The following is a 23,007-nucleotide window of genomic DNA, read 5'->3' as shown; positions in this document are numbered from 1 at the left end:
TATTTTTTTTTTTATTGGATTGCACTCGTCTGATTACATCGCAAGTGGGAGCGAGCCCTTAATGCAGCTTTCCTCACACTGTACAGCTCTCCTATCCATACAATGGCTGCTGGTGGAGGAGCTTATGACCAGACCCATCCATTAGTCTCCTCCAATAGAAAAACGCCTCACATGTGAAAGCTACTTATCTGGTGACAAGCTCCTCCACCAGCAGCTGTGTCACCCAGGGGGATATAGGGGACTCGATACCCGGGCCTTTTACCTTGCTTAGGATGTCATGGCAGTCTGCTCCCGGGCCCGTACTCTGGGGTCTCTCTTGAAAAAGGGGTTTTTAGTGTATAGTTTGTCTCGTGACGCCACCTGTGGTTTCCGGTAATGGTTACCGGCGCTGCTGCAGACCTCCGGGGGTGATGAAATGGCAGCTGGAATATTTCTGCTCCCCACATGCGGAGTGGACCCCTGGGGCAGAGTTGATGGAAGGGATGCAGGTGAAAGATGGCCAGGTCAAGGGGAATGATGGACACGCACACAGGCGGTTCACTTCAGTACCTTTACTGGAGTAAAGGCAGGTATGGTCCAGGGTACTTGCTAGGAAGAGTGCACTTCAGCACTTCTCCCCAGTGAGCGGGTATAAGGCCTCCTGATCCGTGTCTCCCTATCTCTAAGCTTCTAGCCAACCTGAAACTTGGCCTAGCCTCTGTGTTGTGTTGCTCTCTCACCTGACCGCTTGGTAGTAGGACCTTTCTTTGGCAACCACTATCCCTGGACGCCGGGGCCTTCGTGGTTCCTAGTCCGGTTATTGCTGGTAGCTTCAGGATGACCAGGGGTCTGGAAGCCTCCTGGTAAGCCGGTAGTCCCTACTGGCTATAGAGGACCCTGTAGGCGCAGACCCGGTGTCTGGTTTGTGTCTTGGGGTGAGCCTATGATGCTCCTCTGCCCCCTCAACTCCTCTCATTACTGCCTCCGACCACACTCGGGGCCCTCAATCCAGCAGCAGACATGCTGCGTCTTCACTGCTCTCAGTGGCAGCACACTCTCTGAACTCTCTCTCAGACTTTCTGACTGCCTAACTCCTATCTATCTATCGTGGAGGTGTCTGCATGTAATGAGGGCCTCTTGTGGAGAAGTTCATCCATGCACCCTTTTGGGTCCTGTGGTACCTGTCAACAGCAGGGTGCCACACAGCCATTGTATGGACAGGGGAGATGTACAATCTGTGATGAAACTGCACCAACAAGTACAGAAGAGCTTGTCATACATAATTGTGCCCCCAACCCATCTGTTAAAATAATGCTAAAGTGGTCAACCCATTTAAGGAAGTAAGAACACAATGAATAAATCTACCAGAGCTAAAATGCTCCCTACAAAATCTCAGAAATTCCTCATGTTCATGGCAAGTGTCTAGCTTACTTGGATTTAACCCTTTGCAAATCACCTTCTGTAATTATACCTGCAGCATTTCTGCAGTTGGAGGTCTGCCGCAGCAGCCCATGCCTTAGGCAAGATTTATTAGTGAGATATAATATGTCTCTTAAATCTGTTCATAACACTTGTATTCGCTTGTGTCCAATTTATGGAAACTTTCACCATTTTTTATTCAATAACTCCGTCTTCTGCCCGTTCTTCATAAGCTCCTTCTATACAACAACATATCACGGCTCTAACTAGCTCCATCTCATTCTTCTGTGAGCCGTCACTTATTTTATTCATAGCGGCTCTCTATTAGGGCTGCATTTGCTGCACAATGTCATCCTGGAGAATGAGAGGAGGATGAGATGTGTCTTTTCACAAATCACTCAAACTAATTGAAAGGGTAAAGATATGGGGCTTTGGAGACAAAAGAAACTTTTGATTCAAATGAACACTTTTCTGTGCACTTAGGGGCAGCAGTTTCCAATGAAAAAGCATGGCAGCCTGGATTAAAAGGGGTTTTTGTTGCTATGTCTACATCTGGGGATATATAGATATATTATAAAATATATCTAGCTTTCAGTTCTGCAAAAAAGGCTTACTCCTTACAAGTATTACATATCGTATTTTATAGTAGCTCAATTTGAAGAGAAAGTGTATTAGGACGTAGAACTTTTTGTGCCCATTTAACCTTTACAACCAGAATGAAACGCAACCGGAGAACTGAAAACCCAGCACATAAGGTTTTTATTACAAAGTGAATAATTTTATTCATCATTAAAGGGAATCTGTCGGTAAGATCAATCCCACCAAGCTGCAAATATATGTGTAACATCTGTCTGAGGCCACAGGTTCAAAAAGGCTACCTAGGACAAACCTGGCACAAGCCACTCCAAACGGCATATTCCAGAGAAACCCTGACACCCTTTACAAGAATCTGGACTTGCAACCGGATCCAGTGGATTGCTACTTACGGAAGGGCTGCTGTCCGGAAGTGAGAACTAGAGGTAGGAATGATGGCATAGCAGGGTCAAAGCCAAGAAGTTGGTCAGTATTTTTTTTTTTTCTCAGGAGTGGGAGCCAAAACCGGGTGAGGAACAATCAGAGAAAAGGTATAATAGAAACAAGTCACCAATTCTGCATTTATTTTACCTTTTCTGATTGTTCCTCACCTGGTTTTGGCTCCCACTCCTGAGAAAAAATACTGACCGAATACTTACCAAATACTGATAGTGGGGCTGTGGCCTAAACGACAAAATCAGGATCTGTCAGAAAACATAATCCAAGGTAAAAACAAGGAGCAATGAAACAACAAGGAACTAAGAGGCAGGACTGAACCAGAGAAGCACAGGACTACATCTGGCTGCTTCCAGCAGTAAGCTGAAGGCTAAAGTAGGGTGTGGTGCTCTCCAATAGACTGAAGCAAGGAGCTCATAACTCCAGCTGGACAGCACACCCACCCTGCCAGACTGGACTGCACTACAGGTCCCAGCCACACACATCTAAGTGGATGGACAGAGCCTGTACAATACAGACCTTCTGGTTCCAACTTCTCTGGTATCAATAGCACTGCATACAGAAAGAATGCGGCAGAAGATTATGTTGCAGGAGTAGGTCCTGGTTGAGATGTGACCATATGGACATGCGTGTCTTTGAAATAAAAATCTATAGACACCTTTTTTATATCTTCTATATGTTGATGCATTTTAAAAAAAAAAAGTGTTTCTACTCATGCAAATGAGGCATTACGTGCTCTGAGCGCATCAGAGCATTTCCCGAGCCATGGCATTCTGAGGTTTTTTACCCAACATTACAAGCCTTTTTTGACTTGTATCACATATGGTGCCAGACAAGGAAATAAAACGGTAAGATATCGCTCAAACTAAAGAGCCTGGTACTGGGCGGAACAACAACTTTAGGAAGCAGAGGCTGAGTAAGTGCTCAGGGTTTAACAGAGAACTCGCTTAGCCTCTGTTCCTTTAAACGTCTCATTTGCATTTTATTAAAAAATGTCTATTTCTCAGGAATGCAGCAACAGATATATATATATATATATATATATATATATATATATATATATATATATAATCTCTTCTAAGGCCTGCATACCCATAAATGCAACTTGGAAGGGTTGATCTTGCCTATAGATTTTGGTACCTTTCACTTAATGTACAGTACAGACCAAAAGTTTGGACACGCCTTCTCATTTAAAGATTTTTCTGTATTTTAATAACTATGAAAATTGTACATTCACAGTGAAGGCATCAAAACTATGAATTGACACATGTGGAATTATATACTTACAAAAAAAGTGTGAAACAACTGAAAATATGTCTTATATTCTAGGTTCTTCAAAGTAGCCACCTTTTGCTTTGATGACTGCTTTGCACACTCTTGGCATTCTCTTGATGAGCTTCAAGAGGTAGTCACCGGAAATGGTCTTCCAACAATCTTGAAGGAGTTCCCAGAGATGCTTGGCACTTGTTGGCCCTTTTGCCTTCACTCTGCGGTCCAGCTCACCCCAAACCATCTCGATTTGGTTCAGGTCTGGTGACTGTGGAGGCCAGGTCATCTGGCGTAGCACCCCATCACTCTCCTTGGTCAAATAGCCCTTACACAACCCTGGAGGTGTGTTTGGGGTCATTGTCCTGTTGAAAAATAAATGATGGTCCAACTAAACACAAACAGGAAGGAATAACATGCCGCTGCAAGATGCTGTGTTAGCCATGCGGATTCAGTATGCCTTCAATTTTGAATAAATCCCCAACAGTGTCACCAGCAAAGCACCCCCACACCATCACACCTCCTCCTCCATGCTTCACGGTGGGAACCAGGCATGTAGAGTCCATCCGTTCACCTTTTCTGCGTCGCACAAAGACACGGTGGTTGGAACCAAAGTTCTCAAATTTGGAATCATCAGACCAAAGCACAGATTTCCACTGGTCTAATGTCCATTCCTTGTGTTCTTTAGCCCAAACAAGTCACTTCTGCTTGTTGCCTGTCCTTAGCAGTGGTTTCCTAGCAGCTATTTTACCATGAAGGCCTGCAGCACAAAGTCTCCTCTTAACAGTTGTTGAAGAGATGTGTCTGCTGCTAGAACTCTGTGTGGCAATGACCTGGTCTCTAATCTGAGCTGCTGTTAACCTGAGATTTCTGAGGCTGGTGACTCTGATAAACTTATCCTCAGAAGCAGAGGTGACTCTTGGTCTTCCTTTCCTGGGGCGGTCCTCATATGAGCCAGTTTCTTTGTAGCGCTTGATGGTTTTTACAACTGCACTTGGGGACACTTTCAAAGTTTGCCCAATTTTTCGCACTGACTGGCCTTCATTTCTTATAGTAATGATGGCCACTCGTTTTTCTTTACTTAGAATTTGTATTATGGCAAGAAAAAAGCAGCTATCAGCTGTGTATCCACAAGACTTCTGCACAACACAACTGATGGTCCCAACCCCATTTATAAGGCAAGAAATCCCACTTATTAAACCTGACAGGGCACACCTGTGAAGTGAAAACCATTTCCGGTGACTACCTCTTGAAGCTCATCAAGAGAATGCCAAGAGTGTGCAAAGCAGTCATCAAAGCAAAAGGTGGCTACTTTGAAGAACCTAGAATATAAGACATATTTTCAGTTGTTTCACACTTTTTTGGTAAGTATATAATTCCACATGAGTTAATTCATAGTTTTGATGCCTTCAGTGTGAATGTACAGTTTTCAAAGTCATGAAAATACAGAAAAATCTTTAAATGAGGTGTGTCCAAACTTTTGGTCTGTACTGTATGTAACATCATTTGAAATTTCTCATGTTTATTTTGATCAGAAGATTGAAGCATAGAAAAAAGTAGAGACGAATATTGCCACAATGTAATCTCATTTTGATGTGTCTCAATATGGAAACCGTTGGTGGTACCAGACTCTTGCACGGCACCACACACACACTCACTCACTCTGTATACGCCGTACGCACCACCACACACACACGCTGTATATGCCATACGTACGTTATGTGGATGCAATGTAAATTAAAGCACCTTTGTCGTAAATTTTATGTTCATAAAATGTTACCTTTACCTACTGTGCTTTCATTTTAACACAGGAGGAGGGGTGAGTGCACATAGGAAAGAGGACACACAGGAAGGAGATAGTTCAAACGAGAGAACACATTAGGGAAGAAGACAGCACAGGGGTGGAGAGGTAGAGCACATGGGGTAGACAGGTCAAAGAAGAGATCACATGAGAGGAGAAGACAGCAGATGGAGAGGGACAGCACATGAGGGGAGAACACAGGAAGGGGGGGATAGCACATGGGGTAGACAGGTCAAAGACGAGAGCACAGACGGGAGAAGTCAGCACATGGGAGAGAGAGTGGATAGGTGGGTGAGCACATGGGGGGGGGGGGGGGGAAAGAGACTCTCAATGCTGCAAAGGCTGCCCACATCGTGACATTACCGCCCTCCCGACGCGATAGCATCGGGCCTCCATCTAATGTTCCATAACCCTTTCATGTTTTCTACTTAGGGTTCCCTCATCTTTTTGATCAGTGGGCTGGTAATCCTTGGATATGCCTCATCCCTCAGCAATCATACTACATATCAAGGTGTGGTTAGAGATGTTTGTGGCCCGGCCATCGGAAAACTATGTGGAATCTGCTTCATATTCAACCTCTTCATGATCTCTGTAGCTTTTCTCCGTGTGGTGGAGGATCAGTTGGAGAAATGTAAGTTATGGCTTGTAGTACGATCTATATGGCATGATACGGCCCTATGTGTAATGAATTCTGATTCTACACAGTATGCGACTCTCTTCATGTGAATGGGACAATGGACAACATGGGGGCAAGACTTCGACCGTGGTATGCAGACGAAAGAGTAGCCATAAGCCTCCTGTGCCTAGTTGTGATCCTGCCACTCTCCATCCCTAAGGAAATCAGTTTTCAGAAATATACAAGGTAAGTGGCTGACCTGCATAAATAACATAATGGTGTGTATATATATCTTATTTGTGCATGAACTATTAGGAAAAGCCAATAATTATGGGTTATGTTCCCACTCTATTTCCAGCCAGATAACACAGCTGCTTGTTTAGAAAGACTGTTTCATATGACAGAGGCATAGGTAGATAGGAGGGTGAAATGTGGTAGTTGTCCTAGGAGCAGTGTCTGAAGGTTTAACAATCGTCCACCCTCCTGTCTATGCTGCTATATAGGACTTCACCCCAAAACCATTTATAGATCTAGGTAGCTTTTAAAAAGATAAGCAAATTGTTCCCTTTATGACCCAAAAGTGATGCTCCAGCAGTGAGATATCGCATTTTAAAGTTCTGTATATATGTGAGTCTGGAAGTGCACTGGGTGTGGTGATGCACTTCCACTCTGAACTGGTTGACAGGTCCTTGGCTCTTATTCATGGCAGAAAATAGTGAGGGGCTGTGGAGCTGGAAGTGCATTGTCACGCCTCAATGCACTTTCAGACACTCCTATATACAGTGTGTATATGACCTCAGGACTAGTGTTGAGCGATACCTTCCGATATCAGATCGGATTGGATCGGACCGATACCGAAAAAGTATCTGATATCGCCGATTCCGATACCGGAAACCAATGCAAGTCAATGGGACAGAAATATCGGAATGAAAATAAACCCTTTCTTTCCTTGTAGGTTAATTCTACATGAAGGAAAACAACTAAGAATAATGTAGAATGTATTGGGGGAGACAAAGGCATAGAGGTTTAGCCCAATCAAATGGAATAGCAGGAATTAATATTTTTTTTAAGACATTCTGAGTTACGGAAATATTGACTATGTTAAGTATTTTTATATTTTGTCAGATATTTGTTTCACTACTTCCATGCTCTTCACCTTCTTTTTTACTTCTCCCACACTTTCTCCTTCATCATCCTCAGCATCAGCATCTTTTTCATCCACTTCTTCTTCATCTTCTTCTTCTTCATCATATTCTTATTTGTGGCAGGCATTCCTGTAGTTGTTATCTCTAAAAGGTTGGACATTACACCTTTCGTTCTGCCCGTCACAAAAGATTTACAACAGGATTTGTCCGCGTTCAGTTTGGCCTGCAGCAGCAGGTCTTTTCCAGGGGCACCACGAGGAGGAACGGACTCGCCCCCATACACTGCTTAGTCATCTTCTGCTTATAATTTAGATATTATCTTTTGCTCTGATTTTTAGTCTTATGCTTAATGTTCTTCCGCTTTTTGTTCTGCAGCTTCTTGTATTTCTGCTTCTTGGTTTTCTGTCTCTTGTTCTTCTGCATCTTGGTGCTTGTCTTCTCTTCTTTGTCCTCTTGGTCTTCTTCGGGGTGGTCTTCAGGGTCGTCGTCTTCGGGGTCCTCGTCTTCTTAGGGTTGGTCTTCAGGGTCCTCGTCTTCAGGGTCCTCGTCAGGGAGATCTAGAGTGATTACCAAGAACCATTTCAAAAAGCTTGAACTTGGAAATGTAGCAGAAGGTACAAGAAAGCTGAGGAACTACCGAGGACCAGCTGACGGTACTGGAACCCGGATGGGTAGCAGAAGGTACAAGAGCCAATGGAACTGCCGAAGACCAGCTGATGGTACTGGAACTCGGTTACTAAGCAGGAGGTACCTGTGCCAGAAAGCACTACCAAGGACCAGCAGACGTTGGTGGAACTTGGATACCGAGAAGGAGGCACCTAATCCAAAGGCACTGCCGAGAACCAGCTGACGGTACTGTAACCCGGATGGGTAGCAGAAGGTACCCATGTAAAAAAAAGTTCAAGGCCACGAGCCGGCCGCAGTTACCAAAACCCTCAGTCCTACAGGGGGTGCTTGTCCTATTGGCACTATGGAACCAGCCTTCATTGCCAGATCCCGCAGCCCACATAGGAGTCACCTAAACTGCAGGCACCATAGTCGGCTAACCCGACCGCAACACGACAGGACAACGCATTGGAGGCAAAGTGACGTTGACACTACCCGGAAACAGCTGGCGTGCTGGAACCAGGCTGGGCAGGAGGGAGTACCCGTGCCAAAGTCACTGCCGAGAACCAGCTGATGGTACTGGAACCCGGATGGGTAGTAGAAGGTACAAGAGCAAATGGAACTGCCGAGAACCAGCTGGCGGTGCTGGAACCCAGGGTAAATACTAAAAACGGAGGAGCCAGAGGTGTAATTGGAGCAAGTTTTAAATCCGTAGTACAGTGGATGTGGACAAAGCAGGAGAATTTGCCGGACACACAGCTGGGGATCAGCTGACGTTACTGAACCCCAATAACACTGGAGCAAGCGTTGACTGTGCAGACGGCACTTCCGAGCGCCAACTGGCGGTGTTGGAGCTCAGGGATAATACTGAAAACAGAGGAGCCAGAGGTGTAATTGGAGAAACTTTCAAATTTGTAGTAGTGAGAATGTGGACAGAGCAGGAGAAATTGCCGTCCGCACAGCTGGGGATCAGCTGACGTTACTGAACCCCAATAACACTGGAGCAAGCGTTGACTGTGCAGACGGCACTTCCAAGCGCCAACTGGCGGTGTTGGAGCTCAGGGATTACAGTTCAGGTGGTAGAAACATGAACAGAACAGGAGACCTGGATACTGTTGCCAACCAATTATTTATTGTGGAAGAGGACTGGCAAATTCATGAGAGATCCAGGCCTTGTTCATTTTGAGAAAAGTAAGCCGGTCAACATTATCGGAGGATAGTCGCATGCGACGGTCTGTTAGTACACCACCTGCGGCACTAAAGACGCGTTCCGATAATACACTAGCAGCAGGGTGTAGCGCCGGCGTCCCTGCCCTCTGCTAGGCAGGGACGCTGTTCCCCTCACCTCCCTGCTCCGTGCCCGGCGTCCTCCTCCCGCTCTGCTGGCAGCGCGCGCTCCTTCCCGGCCACTGTGCTTAGGGGGCGCGCGCGCTCTCCCTTCCTCTTAAAGGGGCCGGGCGCGCCGTCCTAAGGAGTCCCCGGCCAATGGCCGGAGGACTTCACCATATATAAGGCACCTCCTCCAAAATGGAGGTGCCCGAGCAATGTTGTTGCACTGTTCTACTCTGCTTCAGCCCTCAGGTCCCGTTGCCAGTTACCTGCCTGATTCCTGCCTGATTCCTGCCAGTTTGCTGTCTGTTTCCTGCCTGTTATTCCTGCTACCTGCTTGCTAGCCTGAGGTCCGACGGTCTGCCTTACAACTCCTGTCAGTCTGTCTATGGACCAGCTTGCCCGCTCACCTGGGAGCGCACATCAGCTACCTGCCTGCTTGCTAGCCTGAGGTCCGACGGTCTGCCTTTCTACTCCTGTCAGTCTGTCTATGGACCAGCTTGCCCGCTCACCTGGGAGCGCTCCTCCGCTACCTGCCTGCTTGCCTGCCCGGAGGCTCCGCCGTCACGTGCTGTGACCACCAGCTATTCCAGAGACTCTTGCCCGCTCACCTGGGAGCGCTTCTCCGCTACCTGCCTGCTTGCCTACCTGGAGGCTTCGCCGTCACGTGCTGTGACCACCTGCTATTCCAGAGACTCTCGCTTGCTCACCTGGGAGCACACATCCTCCATCTGCCTTGCTAGCCTACCTGGAGGTTCAGCCATCACAGGTCGTACCTACCCTTTACCTAGAGACTGCCCCGGTCACTTGCCGTGACCTCCAGCCCGTTCATCCAGAGACTGCCCCGGTCACTTGCCGTGACCTCCAGCCCGTTCATCCAGAGACTGCCCCGGTCACTTGCCGTGACCTCCAGCCCGTTCATCCAGAGACTGCCCCGGTCACTTGCCGTGACCTCCAGCCCCTTCATCCAGAGACTGTCCCGGTCACTTGCCGTGACCTCCTGCCCGTACACCCAGAGACTGTCCCGGTCACCTGCTGTGACTGCCTGCCTGGTCGCCACCCGCTCCCTTACAAGGACCGCCCCCTTGTATAGTAGCTCAGAGGTTCCGCCTCCCAGACCCGTTACACAGGGCAAGCTAGCACCTCCAATGCATACTGACTAAGCTCTGGCCATGTATCCAGCTTACAGACCCAAAACTTGAAGGGAGAAGAGCCGTCTGGGAGTACACTAAGAGGGCAAGACATGTAGTCTGTCACCATCTGACGGAAACGTTGCCTCCTGCTGACTGGAGCCGTCTGTGATGGTGTAGACATTTGTGGCGGCGGGGACACAAAACTTTGCCACATTTTGGCCATACTGGTCTTGCCTTGTGCTGAGGCGCTGCTTCTGCTCCCTCTTTGTGCAGAGCTTCCTCCACTGCCTCGACGCACTGAGCTGCTTTGTAAAGCACTAGCAGCACTGCTCTCGGTTGGAATGGAGAACATGATGGAATGCACCAGTGCGTCTTGGTACTCCCGCATTTTACGCTCCCGGTTCAACGGTGTTATGAGGCTTTGTAAGTTGTCCCGGTAGTGAGGATCTAGGAGGGTGGACACCCAATAATCAGCCGTGTTGAAAATGTGGGCGATGCGGCGGTCGTTTCTCAGGCACTGCAGCATGAAATCAACCATGTGCTGCAGACTGCCAACTGGCCAAGAAACACTGTCCCCTGCTTGAGGCGTGATCTCTGCCTGCTCTGCATCACCCCACCCTCGCTCTAGATACGGACTACTAGAGCATTGTGTACCTCCCTCCTCTGGACAGATGTCTTCCTCATCCATTGACTCCTCCTCATCCTCCTCACAAAGTGTCCCCTGCCTAGGCCTTTGTGAGGAACCACGTTGCGCAGACTGTAGAGAAGCAGATGGCATTTGTGACTCCTCATCCTCCACCTCTTCCAAAACCTCGTCCCTTAGTGCTTGCAGTGTTTTTTCAAGCAGGCAGATAAGGGGGATAGTCATGCTGACTAGTGCATCATCTGCACTCGCCATCCGCGTGGAATAATCGAAGGCACGCAAAACGTGGCAAATGTCCTTCATAGAGGCCCACTCAGTGGTGGTGAAGTGTGAACGGCGCGCACTGCGACTTGTTTGCGCCTGCTGCAGCTGGTACTCCATTACTGCTGCCTGCTGCTCACACAACCTCTCCAACATATGTAACGTTGAATTCCACCTGGTGGGTAGGTCACATATGATGCGATGTTCCGGAAGACGTAATCGGCGCTGCAGAGCTGCAATGCGTGATCTTGCATTGCTGGAACGCCGCAAGTGAGCGCACTCTATGCGGACCTTGTGAAGCAGTGCATCAAGATCCGGATAGTCCCTCAAAAAACTCTGCACGACCAAGTTGAGCACATGTGCCAGACATGGGATGTGAGTGAGGTTGCCTAGGCCCAGAGCTGCCACCAGATTTCGGCCATTGTCACACACTACCATGCCTGGCTGGAGATTCGCTGGCACAAACCACACGTCGCTCTGCTGCTTGATGGCATTCCAGAGGTCCTGCGCTGTGTGGCTTCGATTCCCCAAAGAAATTAATTTTAATACGGCCTGTTGACGTTTGGCCACGGCTGTGCTCATATCGGTCATCATAACAGGTAACCGTTCACGGGTCGATGTGGAGGTAGACCGTGACGGCTCCTGCAGCGCTGATTCAGAGGAACTGGAGCATGAGGAGGAGTCAATGTGTACAGACTGGATTCCTGCAATCCTTGGAGTTGGCAGAACACGTACAGCGCCACTCTCAAGATTTGTACCCGGCTCCACAACATTTACCCAATGGGCAGTGAGGGAAAGGTATCGTCCCTGTCCATGCTTACTGGTCCACGCATCGGTGGTCAGGTGGACCTTGCTACTGACTGCGTTTTGTAGCGCATGTTTAATTTTTCCCTCCACATGATGTTGCAGGGCAGGGACGGCTTGCCTGCTGAAATAAAAGCGGCTGGGCACATTGTATTGTGGGACTGCCAATGCCATAAAGTTACGGAATGTGTCAGTCTCCACCAGCCTGAATGATAGCATTTCAAGGGCCAGTAGTTTAGCAATGCCAGCATTCAGAGCCTGTGCTCGGGGGTGGTTTGCCGAGTATGGGCGCCTTTTCTCCCATGCCTGTGCTAACGATGGCTGTAGACTGGCCTGGGAGTGTGAGGATGACTGGGAAAGTGGTGCTGTGGGTGGAATTACACTGTGTCTCTGTACAACAGTGCCAGAGATTCTTCCATGGCGATCCTGTGAGGAAGCCGAACCAGCTGTGTGTGAGCTGGAGGAAGAGGCTACAACACGAGCTGAAGAGGTGGTAGGTGGCGCTGTAGGTTGGCCTAGGTCTTCAGTGTGTTTTTGTAACTCCACCACGTGCTTGGTCCGCACATGTTTCCACACATTTCACCTTCTGATTACACAGCTTGCATTTGACAAAGCAAATGTCATCTGCAACTGTGTCAAAAAAGGACCAGGCACTGCAAGTCTTGGGAGCGCCCGCTTTGGATTTTGGAAGAGCTATGCTCCTAATGGGTGCCAAAGTGGAGGCTACAGGCAACCAAATCTGTCCCCTCCCTCTCCCTCCTTTTTGGGCCGTTCGGGGAATCTCTTCCTCAGAGCTGCTCCCACCACCTTCCTGTCCCTCACGCCATGATGGGTCAAGGACCTCATCTACACCACCGTCTTCAAACAACTGCTTCTCCTGGGTAGTCTCGACAGCACAGTACGCACCAGAAAGTGGCACCTGAGTCTCATCATCAGATGCGTACTGAGGTGTGCTGCTGACCATAGGCACTGGCCCACCCGCCTCTTCAGATTCAGAGAGACAAAACGGTTGCGCATCACTGCATACTACCTCTTCTTCAAATTCTCGAATTCTGCTTGGCTGGCCCCCTCTTTCCAAGCCAAGAGATTCAGAGAACAGAAGTAGAGATGGCTCCTGTCCAGGGCTCTCTGACTGCCTGGGCAATTTGGCAGGTGGTGAAGAGACAGATGGGTGCTCTTCAGTGCTCAGGACCTGAGAGGATCTGGAACTAATTGAAGTCGATGCGTTAGCTGCCATCCATCCGACAACGGCTTCAATTTGGTCCTCGCGCAGCAGTGGGGTACGGCTAGCTCCTACAAAGCTGCGCATAAAGGACTGTTCCCTGGTAAAACTGGGGGATGCTGAGTCACTGGTGCCCGCAGCAGGCACAGAATCCCCACGTCCTCTCCCTGCAGGCACAGAATCCTCACGTCCTCTCCCTGCAGAAACTCCACGCCCACGATCACGACCACATGCCTTACTCCCTGCCTTCTTCATCTTGGTAGACTGATAAAGATAGGCAGAAAAGTACTAAGGGCTTAGTGTGCTTATTCCTGAACAGCTGCTAACAGGTATAAGAAACACTAATTTTATAAAGTGTGGACTAGACTTTAATATGAGCTAATGTGGCCTACACAACTGTAAAGTGGAGTGTTTGGTGAACTTTATTTAGGTTTTTTTTGTCACAAAAAGACACTGGATGTGCCCAAAGATGTAATAACTATAGTATCACAAACTTTTTGTAGCTATTACAATGTAGGAAGGTAACCTACAATGCAATAGATGAGGCTGCAAAAAATAGGCTAATACTAATCTGGCTGGGGCTGCAGGGCCCAATGCTGCAGAAAGGCTCCTCTATCTACTCCTATATAGTGTGTTTGGAACCACCACACTAATAGGAGATATCAGGAAAAAATATGAATTGGCAATAAAGGACAATGTATGAGGCAGTGACACACACTGAGTGCACTACAACCAGACGGGGTTGAAGCACACACTACAGGGTGAGCTGCACTCACACACCAGACCTTGCAGACAGCGGTGAACAGCACTGAGAACTGTGCACTAGCACTGCAAGGCACAGCGATTTATAAAGTAGCTTGGGTAAAGCAGAATAGACCAAATAGGTAGCTAAAACTGTCCCTCAGAACAACAGCGTCCTATCCCTAACTGAATTCACAGCAGAGTGAGCTCAAAATGGCGGCGGCGGCTTTTATAGTGCATCATGACATCATTTCAGCAGCCAATCACAGCCATGCCATTAGTTAAGATGCCTACATGCCTAACAGGATGTGCCCACACTTCTTAGGATCCTCATTGGCTGAATAAAATGAAAATGGCTCATTGCATTATGGGAACTTCCGATTCCGGTATACGATATTGCAAAAGTATCGGAATTCCGATACTGCGAATATCGGCCGATACCCGATATTTCAGTATCGGAATGCTCAACACTACTCAGGACTCTATTTCTCACTGCGTTGCTTTAGAGTTAATGAGGGATCAACTTGCTAATCTTTTTAAAGGGCTACACAGTCATATATAAAGGCTTTGGTGGAATAGATGTTTCTGACAGGCTCCTTTAAGTTACCATGACTAGAAATTTCAGCTTTTGAACTATTACTGTTAGGTTTCCCTTGTTCCAGAAGATCTCTCAAATCTCTCTAGGCTTTTTTTTTTTTTTTTTTTTTTTTTTAAATCGGCCCACCCATTTAAAGTAGATGTCCACTTATGATCCTAAAAATGAAATGTTAATCAGTATCTATGTGTGCTGCATGCTTGATATTAGCTTATTAGCTTTTAAATCTGTTCCATCAGAGCAGGGTGGTGATATGTTATTGTGGCGCCCCTGAGGGTTCAGTCGCCACAGGGGTACTGTACCTCAGCTCGAGGTGTGGTATCTCCTCTTCCAGGTAAGGATGGAGCATTTCTCAGGACCCCACTTTACCACTCAACACTACACCACTCCTGTCCTGTAGGGGGCCTAAATGCACCAGGGTGCTGCCCCGGGCTGGGATAGAGGAGTGGACTGTAGCAGCGCTGGTGCCCATCACTGGAAACCGCAGGTGGCGTAGTCGAAATACCACTCTTACTTGAAAGCCCAATATTTTATGTGACAGCCCTGGGCACCTACACTGACCCGGCTCCGAGTAACCCCATTTCCCAGGGAGGGCTAGAGCATCACATTATGATTTCACTACAATGGCTATAGGGAGTCGATAGTAGTCTGAGACACCTCCTGCCTCATCATTGGTTTGTGCTGCAGATGACTACATGCCCACAGCAATTTTGTAGCTTTAAATGCAGCTGCAATGGACAAAAATAACCTGAACATTTTCAAAAACTAAAGGACTAGATACGGCTTTAGTGTGTATATATTTACAATTTTGCCTTAGATAGGCTCCAGCATAATAGTAGATGTGTCTTTCACTAAGGATGCATTTACATTGGCCAATTATCGGGAATGAGTGTTCCTAGCAACCTTTTGTTTCCAGTAATTGGCGGTCTAAACAGGCTAGCAATCACATGACTACTGTTCAATCATCACGTGAAATCTTTTTTAAGGGGGAAGTTTTCAAGTAACTGTTGCGCCCTCCAGGGCTCAGCACCCTTATCCACCCATCTTTCCCACGCAAGGTTTTCATTGCAAGCTATGCCTGGTTTACTTTTCACTCCCCATTCACATGAGGCCTGGTCTGGCACATGGAGAGGTAGGACACTTGGTGGCTAGCCACCATCCATATTAAAAGGTCACCTTGACATGGTTGATGGCTTTTGCGTTCTTTGATCAAAAAATGCTAACGAAGTACCTTCACGTTTTTCAAGTTTTCAGCAATATTGGAGTTCATGTAGTCCTTAGTCACAGTGTGCTGACACATCTTGTATGTTCATGCTGGTCAAGTCTCGGGCTGCATGGTTGCAGCCAGGAATGTTATTCTCTGAAACGCTTTGGTGAGTTTGAGTTAAAAAGTTTTTGGGTTCGTAGAAAAGGTCATTGTTTTCGGCAGCTCATTGTGCTGTGTAAACAGGACCTGGGCTACCAAGAACAATTGCAGCCTGTGAGCTGAACCATGCATTCTAGATAGTTCAGTGAAGATTGGCCACCTATGTAAACAGACTATTAAACCACTGACAAGCAGCTGATCGGAGATTGAAGGCCTTTTATGGCATAAATTATAATTTATTTATCAGGTGGGCTTTAATACACTCCATCCCACCCTACATCCACTTTGACGGAGCATCTTGACAGAAGTAAAAAAAAAATGTAAAAAAATGCCAAGTTGCACAAAACTTTTGGGACATTTCGTGGCATTTTACTCCAGAATTCTAGCAAAAACGCCTCATTCAAGAGGCCATAGTTTGAGACCAATGTATTGATATGGAGAGCGCTCCTCGTACCCCTCAGGACTGTGATTGACAGACTGCTGTGTAGGCAAGTATATAAAGCGGCGTCAATCAGCGAGTCTTGTGATTACACAGGACTCGTATACGGTGTGCCCGATGCATACTATCAATGCTCCTTGTGGACAAATGACACTACGGTTCTCTGTGCTGTTTGGCCACTATTAGTACAGACCTGTACCTGTAGTTTGCTGCTTTCACATAGGCCAGCATAATGAACTGTCAGACCTCCTATAAATAATGACATTTGTGATGGTTCATTCTCTTTATTCTCTGAAAAATGAAATCCGTCTTGTGTAATGTTTACCCCCTGATTTTCCTTAGATCTACATTATAACAGGTACTGTGTATTAATCCGTATTTCTTCTCCAGAAGAAAAAACAAACTACAGACTGACAAGCAAGAAGAATAATGTCAGGGGAGATGTCCGTGGTTAGTTGGTCAGATGCCTTCAGGCTATGTTTATTCAGTGTATGTGACTTAATTTTAGCACACAAAATCTAGGTCGTTCCAAGCAGTCTTCTAATTTCGCATATCTCCAAGCAGTGTAATGTCCCAAATAAAAAATGGGAACCCAGAGAAGTGACCCAATTTATTTTTCATTGCACGGTTATAATATATGACACTGCTTGTAATTTGCATCGGAATGCACTGATCTGGATACAGCGTATCCTATGTATAGTCACAAGTATAAATGGCCAGAACTCCGCTTACAGCAAAAGATTAATATTCTCCATCCTGAATTGCCTAGTCTTTAGCATCCGCAGCAGCTCTCAAGGTTGGTTCACACTGAGTTTTTTTTTCTCTATACTCTGATCCAGTATACAGTGGGGAAAATGAGTATTTGATACACTGCAAGTTTTCCCACCTACAAAGAATAAAGAGATCTGTAATTTTTATGGTAGGTACACTTCAACTGTGAGAGACAGTATCTAAAAAAATCCAGAAAATCACATTGTATGATTTTTACATAATTAGCATTTTATTAAGTATTTGAAACAATCGAAAAACAGAACTTAATATTTGGTACAGAAGCCTTTGTTTGCAATTACAGAGGTCAGACTTTTCCAGTAGTTCTTGACCAAGTTTGCGCACACTGCAGAAGGGATTTTGGCCAACTCTTCCATACAGATCTTCTCCAGATCTTTCAGGTTTTGGGGCTGTCGCTGGGCAACATTGAGTTTCAGCTCCCTCCAAATATTTTCTATTGGGTTCAGGTCTGGAGACTGACTAGGCCACTCCTGGACCTTGAAATGCTTCTTACAGATCAACTCCTTAGCTGCCCTGGCTGTGTGTTTTGGGGCATTGTCATTCTGGAAGACCCAGTCACGACCCATCTTCAATACTCTTACTGAGGGAACGAATACTCTTACTGAGTGAACGAGGTTGTTGGCCAAAATCTCGTGATGCATGACCCCATGCATCCTCCCTTCAATACGGTCGTCCTGTACCCTTTGCAGAAAAGCTCCCCCAAAGTATGATGTTTCCCCCCACCATGCTTCACGGTTGGGACTGTGTTCTTGGGGTTGTACTCATTCTTCTTCCTCCAAAAACGGAGGGTGGAGTTGATACCAAAAAGTTCTATTTTGATCTCATCTGACCACATGACCTTCTCCCATGCCTCGTCTGGATCATCCAGATGGTCATTGGCAAACTTTAAATGAGCCTGGACATGTGCTGGTGTGAGAAAGGGGACCTTGCGTGCCCTGCAGGATTGAAATCCATGACTGTGTAGTGTGTTACTAATGGTAATGTTTGAGACTGTGGTCCTGGATTTTTTCATTGACCAGGTCCTCCCGTGTAGTTCTGGGCTGATTCTTGACCTTTCTCAGAATTATTCTTACCCCACGAGGCGAGATCTTACATGGAGCCCCACATTGAGGAAGCTTGACAGTCATCTTGTGCTTCTTCCATTTTCTAATAATTGTGCCAACAGTTGTTGCCTTCTCACCAAGCTGCTTGCCTATTGTCCTGTAGCCCATCCCAGCCTTGTGCAGCTTTACAATTTTAACCCTGGTGTCCTTAGACAGCTCTTTGGTCTTGGCCATGGTGGAGAGTTTGGAGTGTGATTGATTGTGTGGACAGGTGTCTTTTATACAGGTAACGAGTTCACAGGTGCAATTATTACAGGTAATGAGTGCAGAGTAGGGGGGCTTCTTAAAGGAAAACCAGCATGTCTGTGAGAGGCAGAATTCTTGCTGGTTGGTAGGTGATCAAATACTTATTTCATGCAATAAAATGCAATTTAACCCCTTAATTACCGGGGACGTATTAGTACGCATATTTGCGTACCGCCCGTTCAGTGAGGGCTGCTGCGCTGAGCCCTCACTGAACGGAGCACATGTCAGCTGATTCTTACAGCTGACATGTGCCCGCAACAGCCGCGGGTGGAATCGCGATCCACCCGCGGCTGTTAACAACATGTTAAATGCCGCTGTCAATCTCTGACAGCAGCATTTAACGCGCGCTTCCGGGTAGCGCGTCATAAGCCCCGCCCACCGGCGACCCCGTCACGTGATCGCGGGTCGCCGATGGGTGGGCATGACAACCCAGGGTCTGCAGCAGACGCCTGTGGTTGTCATGATCTTGTCGCTATGAGCGCCACCTAGTGGTCGGCGCTCATAGCACAGGACCATTTCTGCTGCATGCAGGGGACCTGCTCGTCCCCTGTATGTAGCAGAGGCAATCAGATAGTTGCTGCTTCTAGTCTCCTATGGAGACTATTGAAGCATGCAAAAAGTAAAAAAAAAAAAAAAAAAAAAAAAAAAAAAAAATTATAAAAGTTTAAATCACCCCCCTTTTGCCCCATTCAAAATAAAATAATAAAAAATAAACCCCAAATACACATATTTGGTATCGCCGCGTTCAGAATCGCCCGATCTATCAATATAAAAAAAGAATTTATCCGATCGGTAAATGGCGTAACGAGAAAAAAAATTATAAACGCCAGAATTACGTTTTTTGGTCGCCGCAAAATTGCAATAAAATGCAATAACGGGCGATCAAAACATCGGATCTACCCCAAATGTTATCAATAAAAATGTCAGCCCGGTGCGCAAAAAATAAGCCATCAACCAGCCCCAGATCACGAAAAATGGAGACGCTACGGGTCTTAGAAAATGGCGCTATTTTTTTTTTTTTTCACCACTTAAATATAAAAGAACCTATACATGTTTGGTGTCTACGAACTCGTAATGACCTGTAGAATAAGAAAGGCAGGTGAGTTTTAGCATTCAGTGAACGTGGTAAAAAAAATAAATAAAAAACAACTGTGGTATTGCACTTTTGGCCATATTGAACAAAAAATAAAAACGCTATGGCTCTGGGAACAAGGGGAGCAAAAACGAAAATGCAAAAACGGAAAATGCTCCGGGGCTTAAGGGGTTAATTAAAAAACATGCATTGTGATTTTCTGATTTTTATTTTTAGATTCTGTCTCTCACAGTTGAAGTGTACCTACGATAAAAAAATTCAAGAAAAGCAAAAGAGGAAATCCAGCACCATCGGTCCCAAAAAAATTAGTTGTAGATTAAAAACATTTATTGAATTATTTTAAAATCAATCCATATTAAAAAGCGCTATGCATCAAGTGTGCACACTGATGCGTTTCGAACACAAGATTCTTAATCTTAAGTGTCCCCCAAGTAAAAATGAGTAAAGCTTGTATTCACCTCTTTTGGTGCCATTCAAAACTCCAAAATGGTAAAGGCAGCAGCCGATCAGTGACATAACAATGTGACTCGAGTGCTGGGAGACTTGGCGCCAACCCAGCTAGTACGGCACCAGTGCGGGAGGCGAGTCTATGCTTTTCTTATTTTACTCAGGGAACTTGGACATTTTATAACATAACACTGCTTATCCAACTGTGTCCACTAGATGGCGATGCAGTTTCCTTAAATATATGAATTTTATTACATTCAAAGGACCGGTAAGATCCAGCACTGAGGCTTCTTTTAAATAGTGCCGGATCCTACCCGCCCTTTAAACTTCTAGACTAGATATATGTAATAAAGCCATGTCAAAGAAAGGTATGCATTGTCGTGACTGGTGGGCAGACACACGCATTGTCCAATTTGTGCACGAAGTACCTTGTTTTTAGAAGTCTACTCTATATGTCAGTAATGCAGTTTATACTCAATGTTGTTGTGTATCTCGGCGTGCCCCATGTGCTGCTGTACTCTTTGGTTTGTATCTGATTTTCAAATTATCCCACAAAACAATGTTTAGGTGAAATTTAATAAAAAAATGTATAATATTAAAAACCAGCCAAGCCGATCTGGCTCTTTGAAAAGGGGTGAGCAGAATAGAAGGCCCCCTGTCATCTCTGCTGCATGAATAGAATGCCAGAGGTAAAGTAAAGACTGGTAACACAGGCAGAGCACTATAGGGATGTGGAGAGAAGTGTCACTTGGCAATAACAATGCTGTGCCTGCAAAAGGTTAAATGAGAAAGCCATTATATTCCTGATATTGCCATCCCTGCCATTCATGGGATATCCAAAGGTTGCATCATAAATGTATGATGTGGGTCCCCTGTACCTCGAGAACTGACTCCTGTCTCCCGTCACCAATACAGAGATGGTAAAGCATGCTCTGCTCTCCTTTCACTTTATAGCTGAGCATGCTAGTAACTTGCTGCAGATTTGTGGTACAAAATCTGCACCATAAATCCACCATGTCTGAACATAATTTAAAGGGGTTGTCAACTACTGGACCACCTTTATCAATGGTTTCAGGGAAGTGATGATAAAACAACCTCCGCTTCCAATAGGTGCTGCTCCTCTTTGCTGTGTACCGCACCTGTGACCGCTGCAGGCTATCAGTGGCTCAGTGCTCCTGCTGGCTGTTACTGGCAGGGGACCAGGAAACTATCCCCCCTTTTTCTTTTTTTTTTTTTTTTTTAATTTACTTTTTCTCCTCTCCCTCAGCTCATTAATAAGGGGTTGTCCAGTGATAGGCAACCCCTTTTTAAAGGGAATCAATCATCAGAAAAAGATTGTTTAACCCCTTAATGACCTTGGGATTTTCTATTTTTGCGTAATTGGACTCTTGCTCCCCTTCTTCCTAGAGCCATAGCCTTTTTATTTTTTGGTCAATATGGCCATGTGAGGGCTTATTTTTTGCGGGACAAGTTGTACTTTTAAACGCTATCACTGGTTTTACCATACCGTGTACTGGAAAACGGGGGGAAAAAAATCCAAGTGAGGTGAAATTGCAAAAAAAGTGCAATTCCACAGTTAATTTTTTATTTTTATTTATTTATTTATTTTTTTTACCACGTTCGCTGAATGCTAAAACTGACCCAATGACCTGGGGAATCGTAATGGCAGGAGTTTGTAGACACCAAACACGTATAGGTTCTTTTTTATTTAAGTGGTAAAAACCCCCAAAGTTTTAGGGATCTGGGGCCGGGTGAGGGCTTATTTTTCGCGAGCCGAGCTGACGTTTTTATTGATACCATTTTGGGGTAGATCCGATGTTTTGATCGCCCGTTATTGCATTTTATTGAAATGTTGCGACGACCAAAAAAAACGTAATTCTGGAGTTTAGAATTTTTCTCGTTACGCCTTTTACCGATCGGATTAATTATTTTTTTTTATATTGATTGATCGGGCGATTCTGAACGCGGCGATGCCAAATATGTGTATGTGGGTTTTTTTTATTTTATTTTGAATGGGTTTAAAGGGGGGTGATTTAAACTTTTATATACATTTTTTTGTTTGTTTTTTATATATTTTTAAAAACTTTTTTTTTTTACACTTTTTGCTTACTTCAATAGTCTCCATAGGAGACTAGAAGCAGCAGTTGTCTGATCAAATCTGCTGCAGATAGGCGGCTAACTGTCTGTCTGTCGGTATGCAGCAGATTTGCTCACTTGCTATGAGCGCCGACCACTGGGCGGCATTCCTAGCAATCGAGACATTTACAGCCACTGGGGTCTGCTGCGGATCCCGGGTTGTCATGCCCACCCATAGGTGACCCGCGATCATGTGACAGGGTCACTGATGGGGAGGGGGGGGCTAATGCCACACTTTCGGCTCGGCGATGTTAAATGCTGCTGTCAGATTGACAGTGGCATTTAACTGGTTAACAGCCCCGGGTGGATCGCGATTCCACCCGAGGCTGTTGCGGGCACATGTCAGCTGTATAAATCAGCTGACATGTACCCGTTTCAGCGCGGGCTCAGTGCCGGAGCCCATGCTGAACTGGGGGTGATGACCTGGGGCATACTAATACACCCCAGGTCAGAAAGGGGTTAAGTTGTGTTTTTGTGTTACATTTTTTTCATTTTTGATTTTTTTTCTATTAAAAGGTTCTTTATTAAATAGCTAAATTAGTAATCTTGCAATTTTTACAATAGCCACATGGGCTTTTTAGTATCGTATTGCTCGTCCTTTCAGGGACAATTTTCAGCAGTTTCCTTACCATCAGAGGCAGGATTACAATGACAGGTAAAACCTGTATACAGCTGGATCACACAGGAGCCACCAATCACAATAGGTGATGTCACAGCTAACCTTTTGTGACATGCAGAAGTAGTGCTGTTGCTTCAAAAGCATCCAGCAACTATGAGTTAACAGTCACAAGAGACAGGA

The 23,007-nt window shown here is 45.9% G+C and overlaps 1 protein-coding gene across 1 annotated transcript in view; it reads left to right on the top strand.

Moving 5' to 3' along the window:
* SLC38A8 (solute carrier family 38 member 8) overlaps positions 1–23,007 on the top strand; it is a 57,994-nt gene that overhangs the window by 3,011 nt on the left and 31,976 nt on the right. Inside the window, exons 2-3 of the mRNA XM_073659320.1 lie at positions 5,927–6,125; positions 6,200–6,356. Of these exons, the coding sequence (XP_073515421.1) occupies positions 5,927–6,125; positions 6,200–6,356 (356 nt within the window). The remainder of the gene's footprint in view (positions 1–5,926; positions 6,126–6,199; positions 6,357–23,007) is intronic.

Source organism: Phyllobates terribilis, unplaced genomic scaffold, assembly GCF_046119375.1.
Source record: "Phyllobates terribilis strain yellow unplaced genomic scaffold, ASM4611937v1 Scaffold_13__5_contigs__length_258822181, whole genome shotgun sequence".
Classification (NCBI taxonomy): domain Eukaryota; kingdom Metazoa; phylum Chordata; class Amphibia; order Anura; family Dendrobatidae; genus Phyllobates; species Phyllobates terribilis.
Note: the sequence above shows the minus strand (reverse complement) of the source record. Positions and strands in the feature narration are given on the sequence as shown.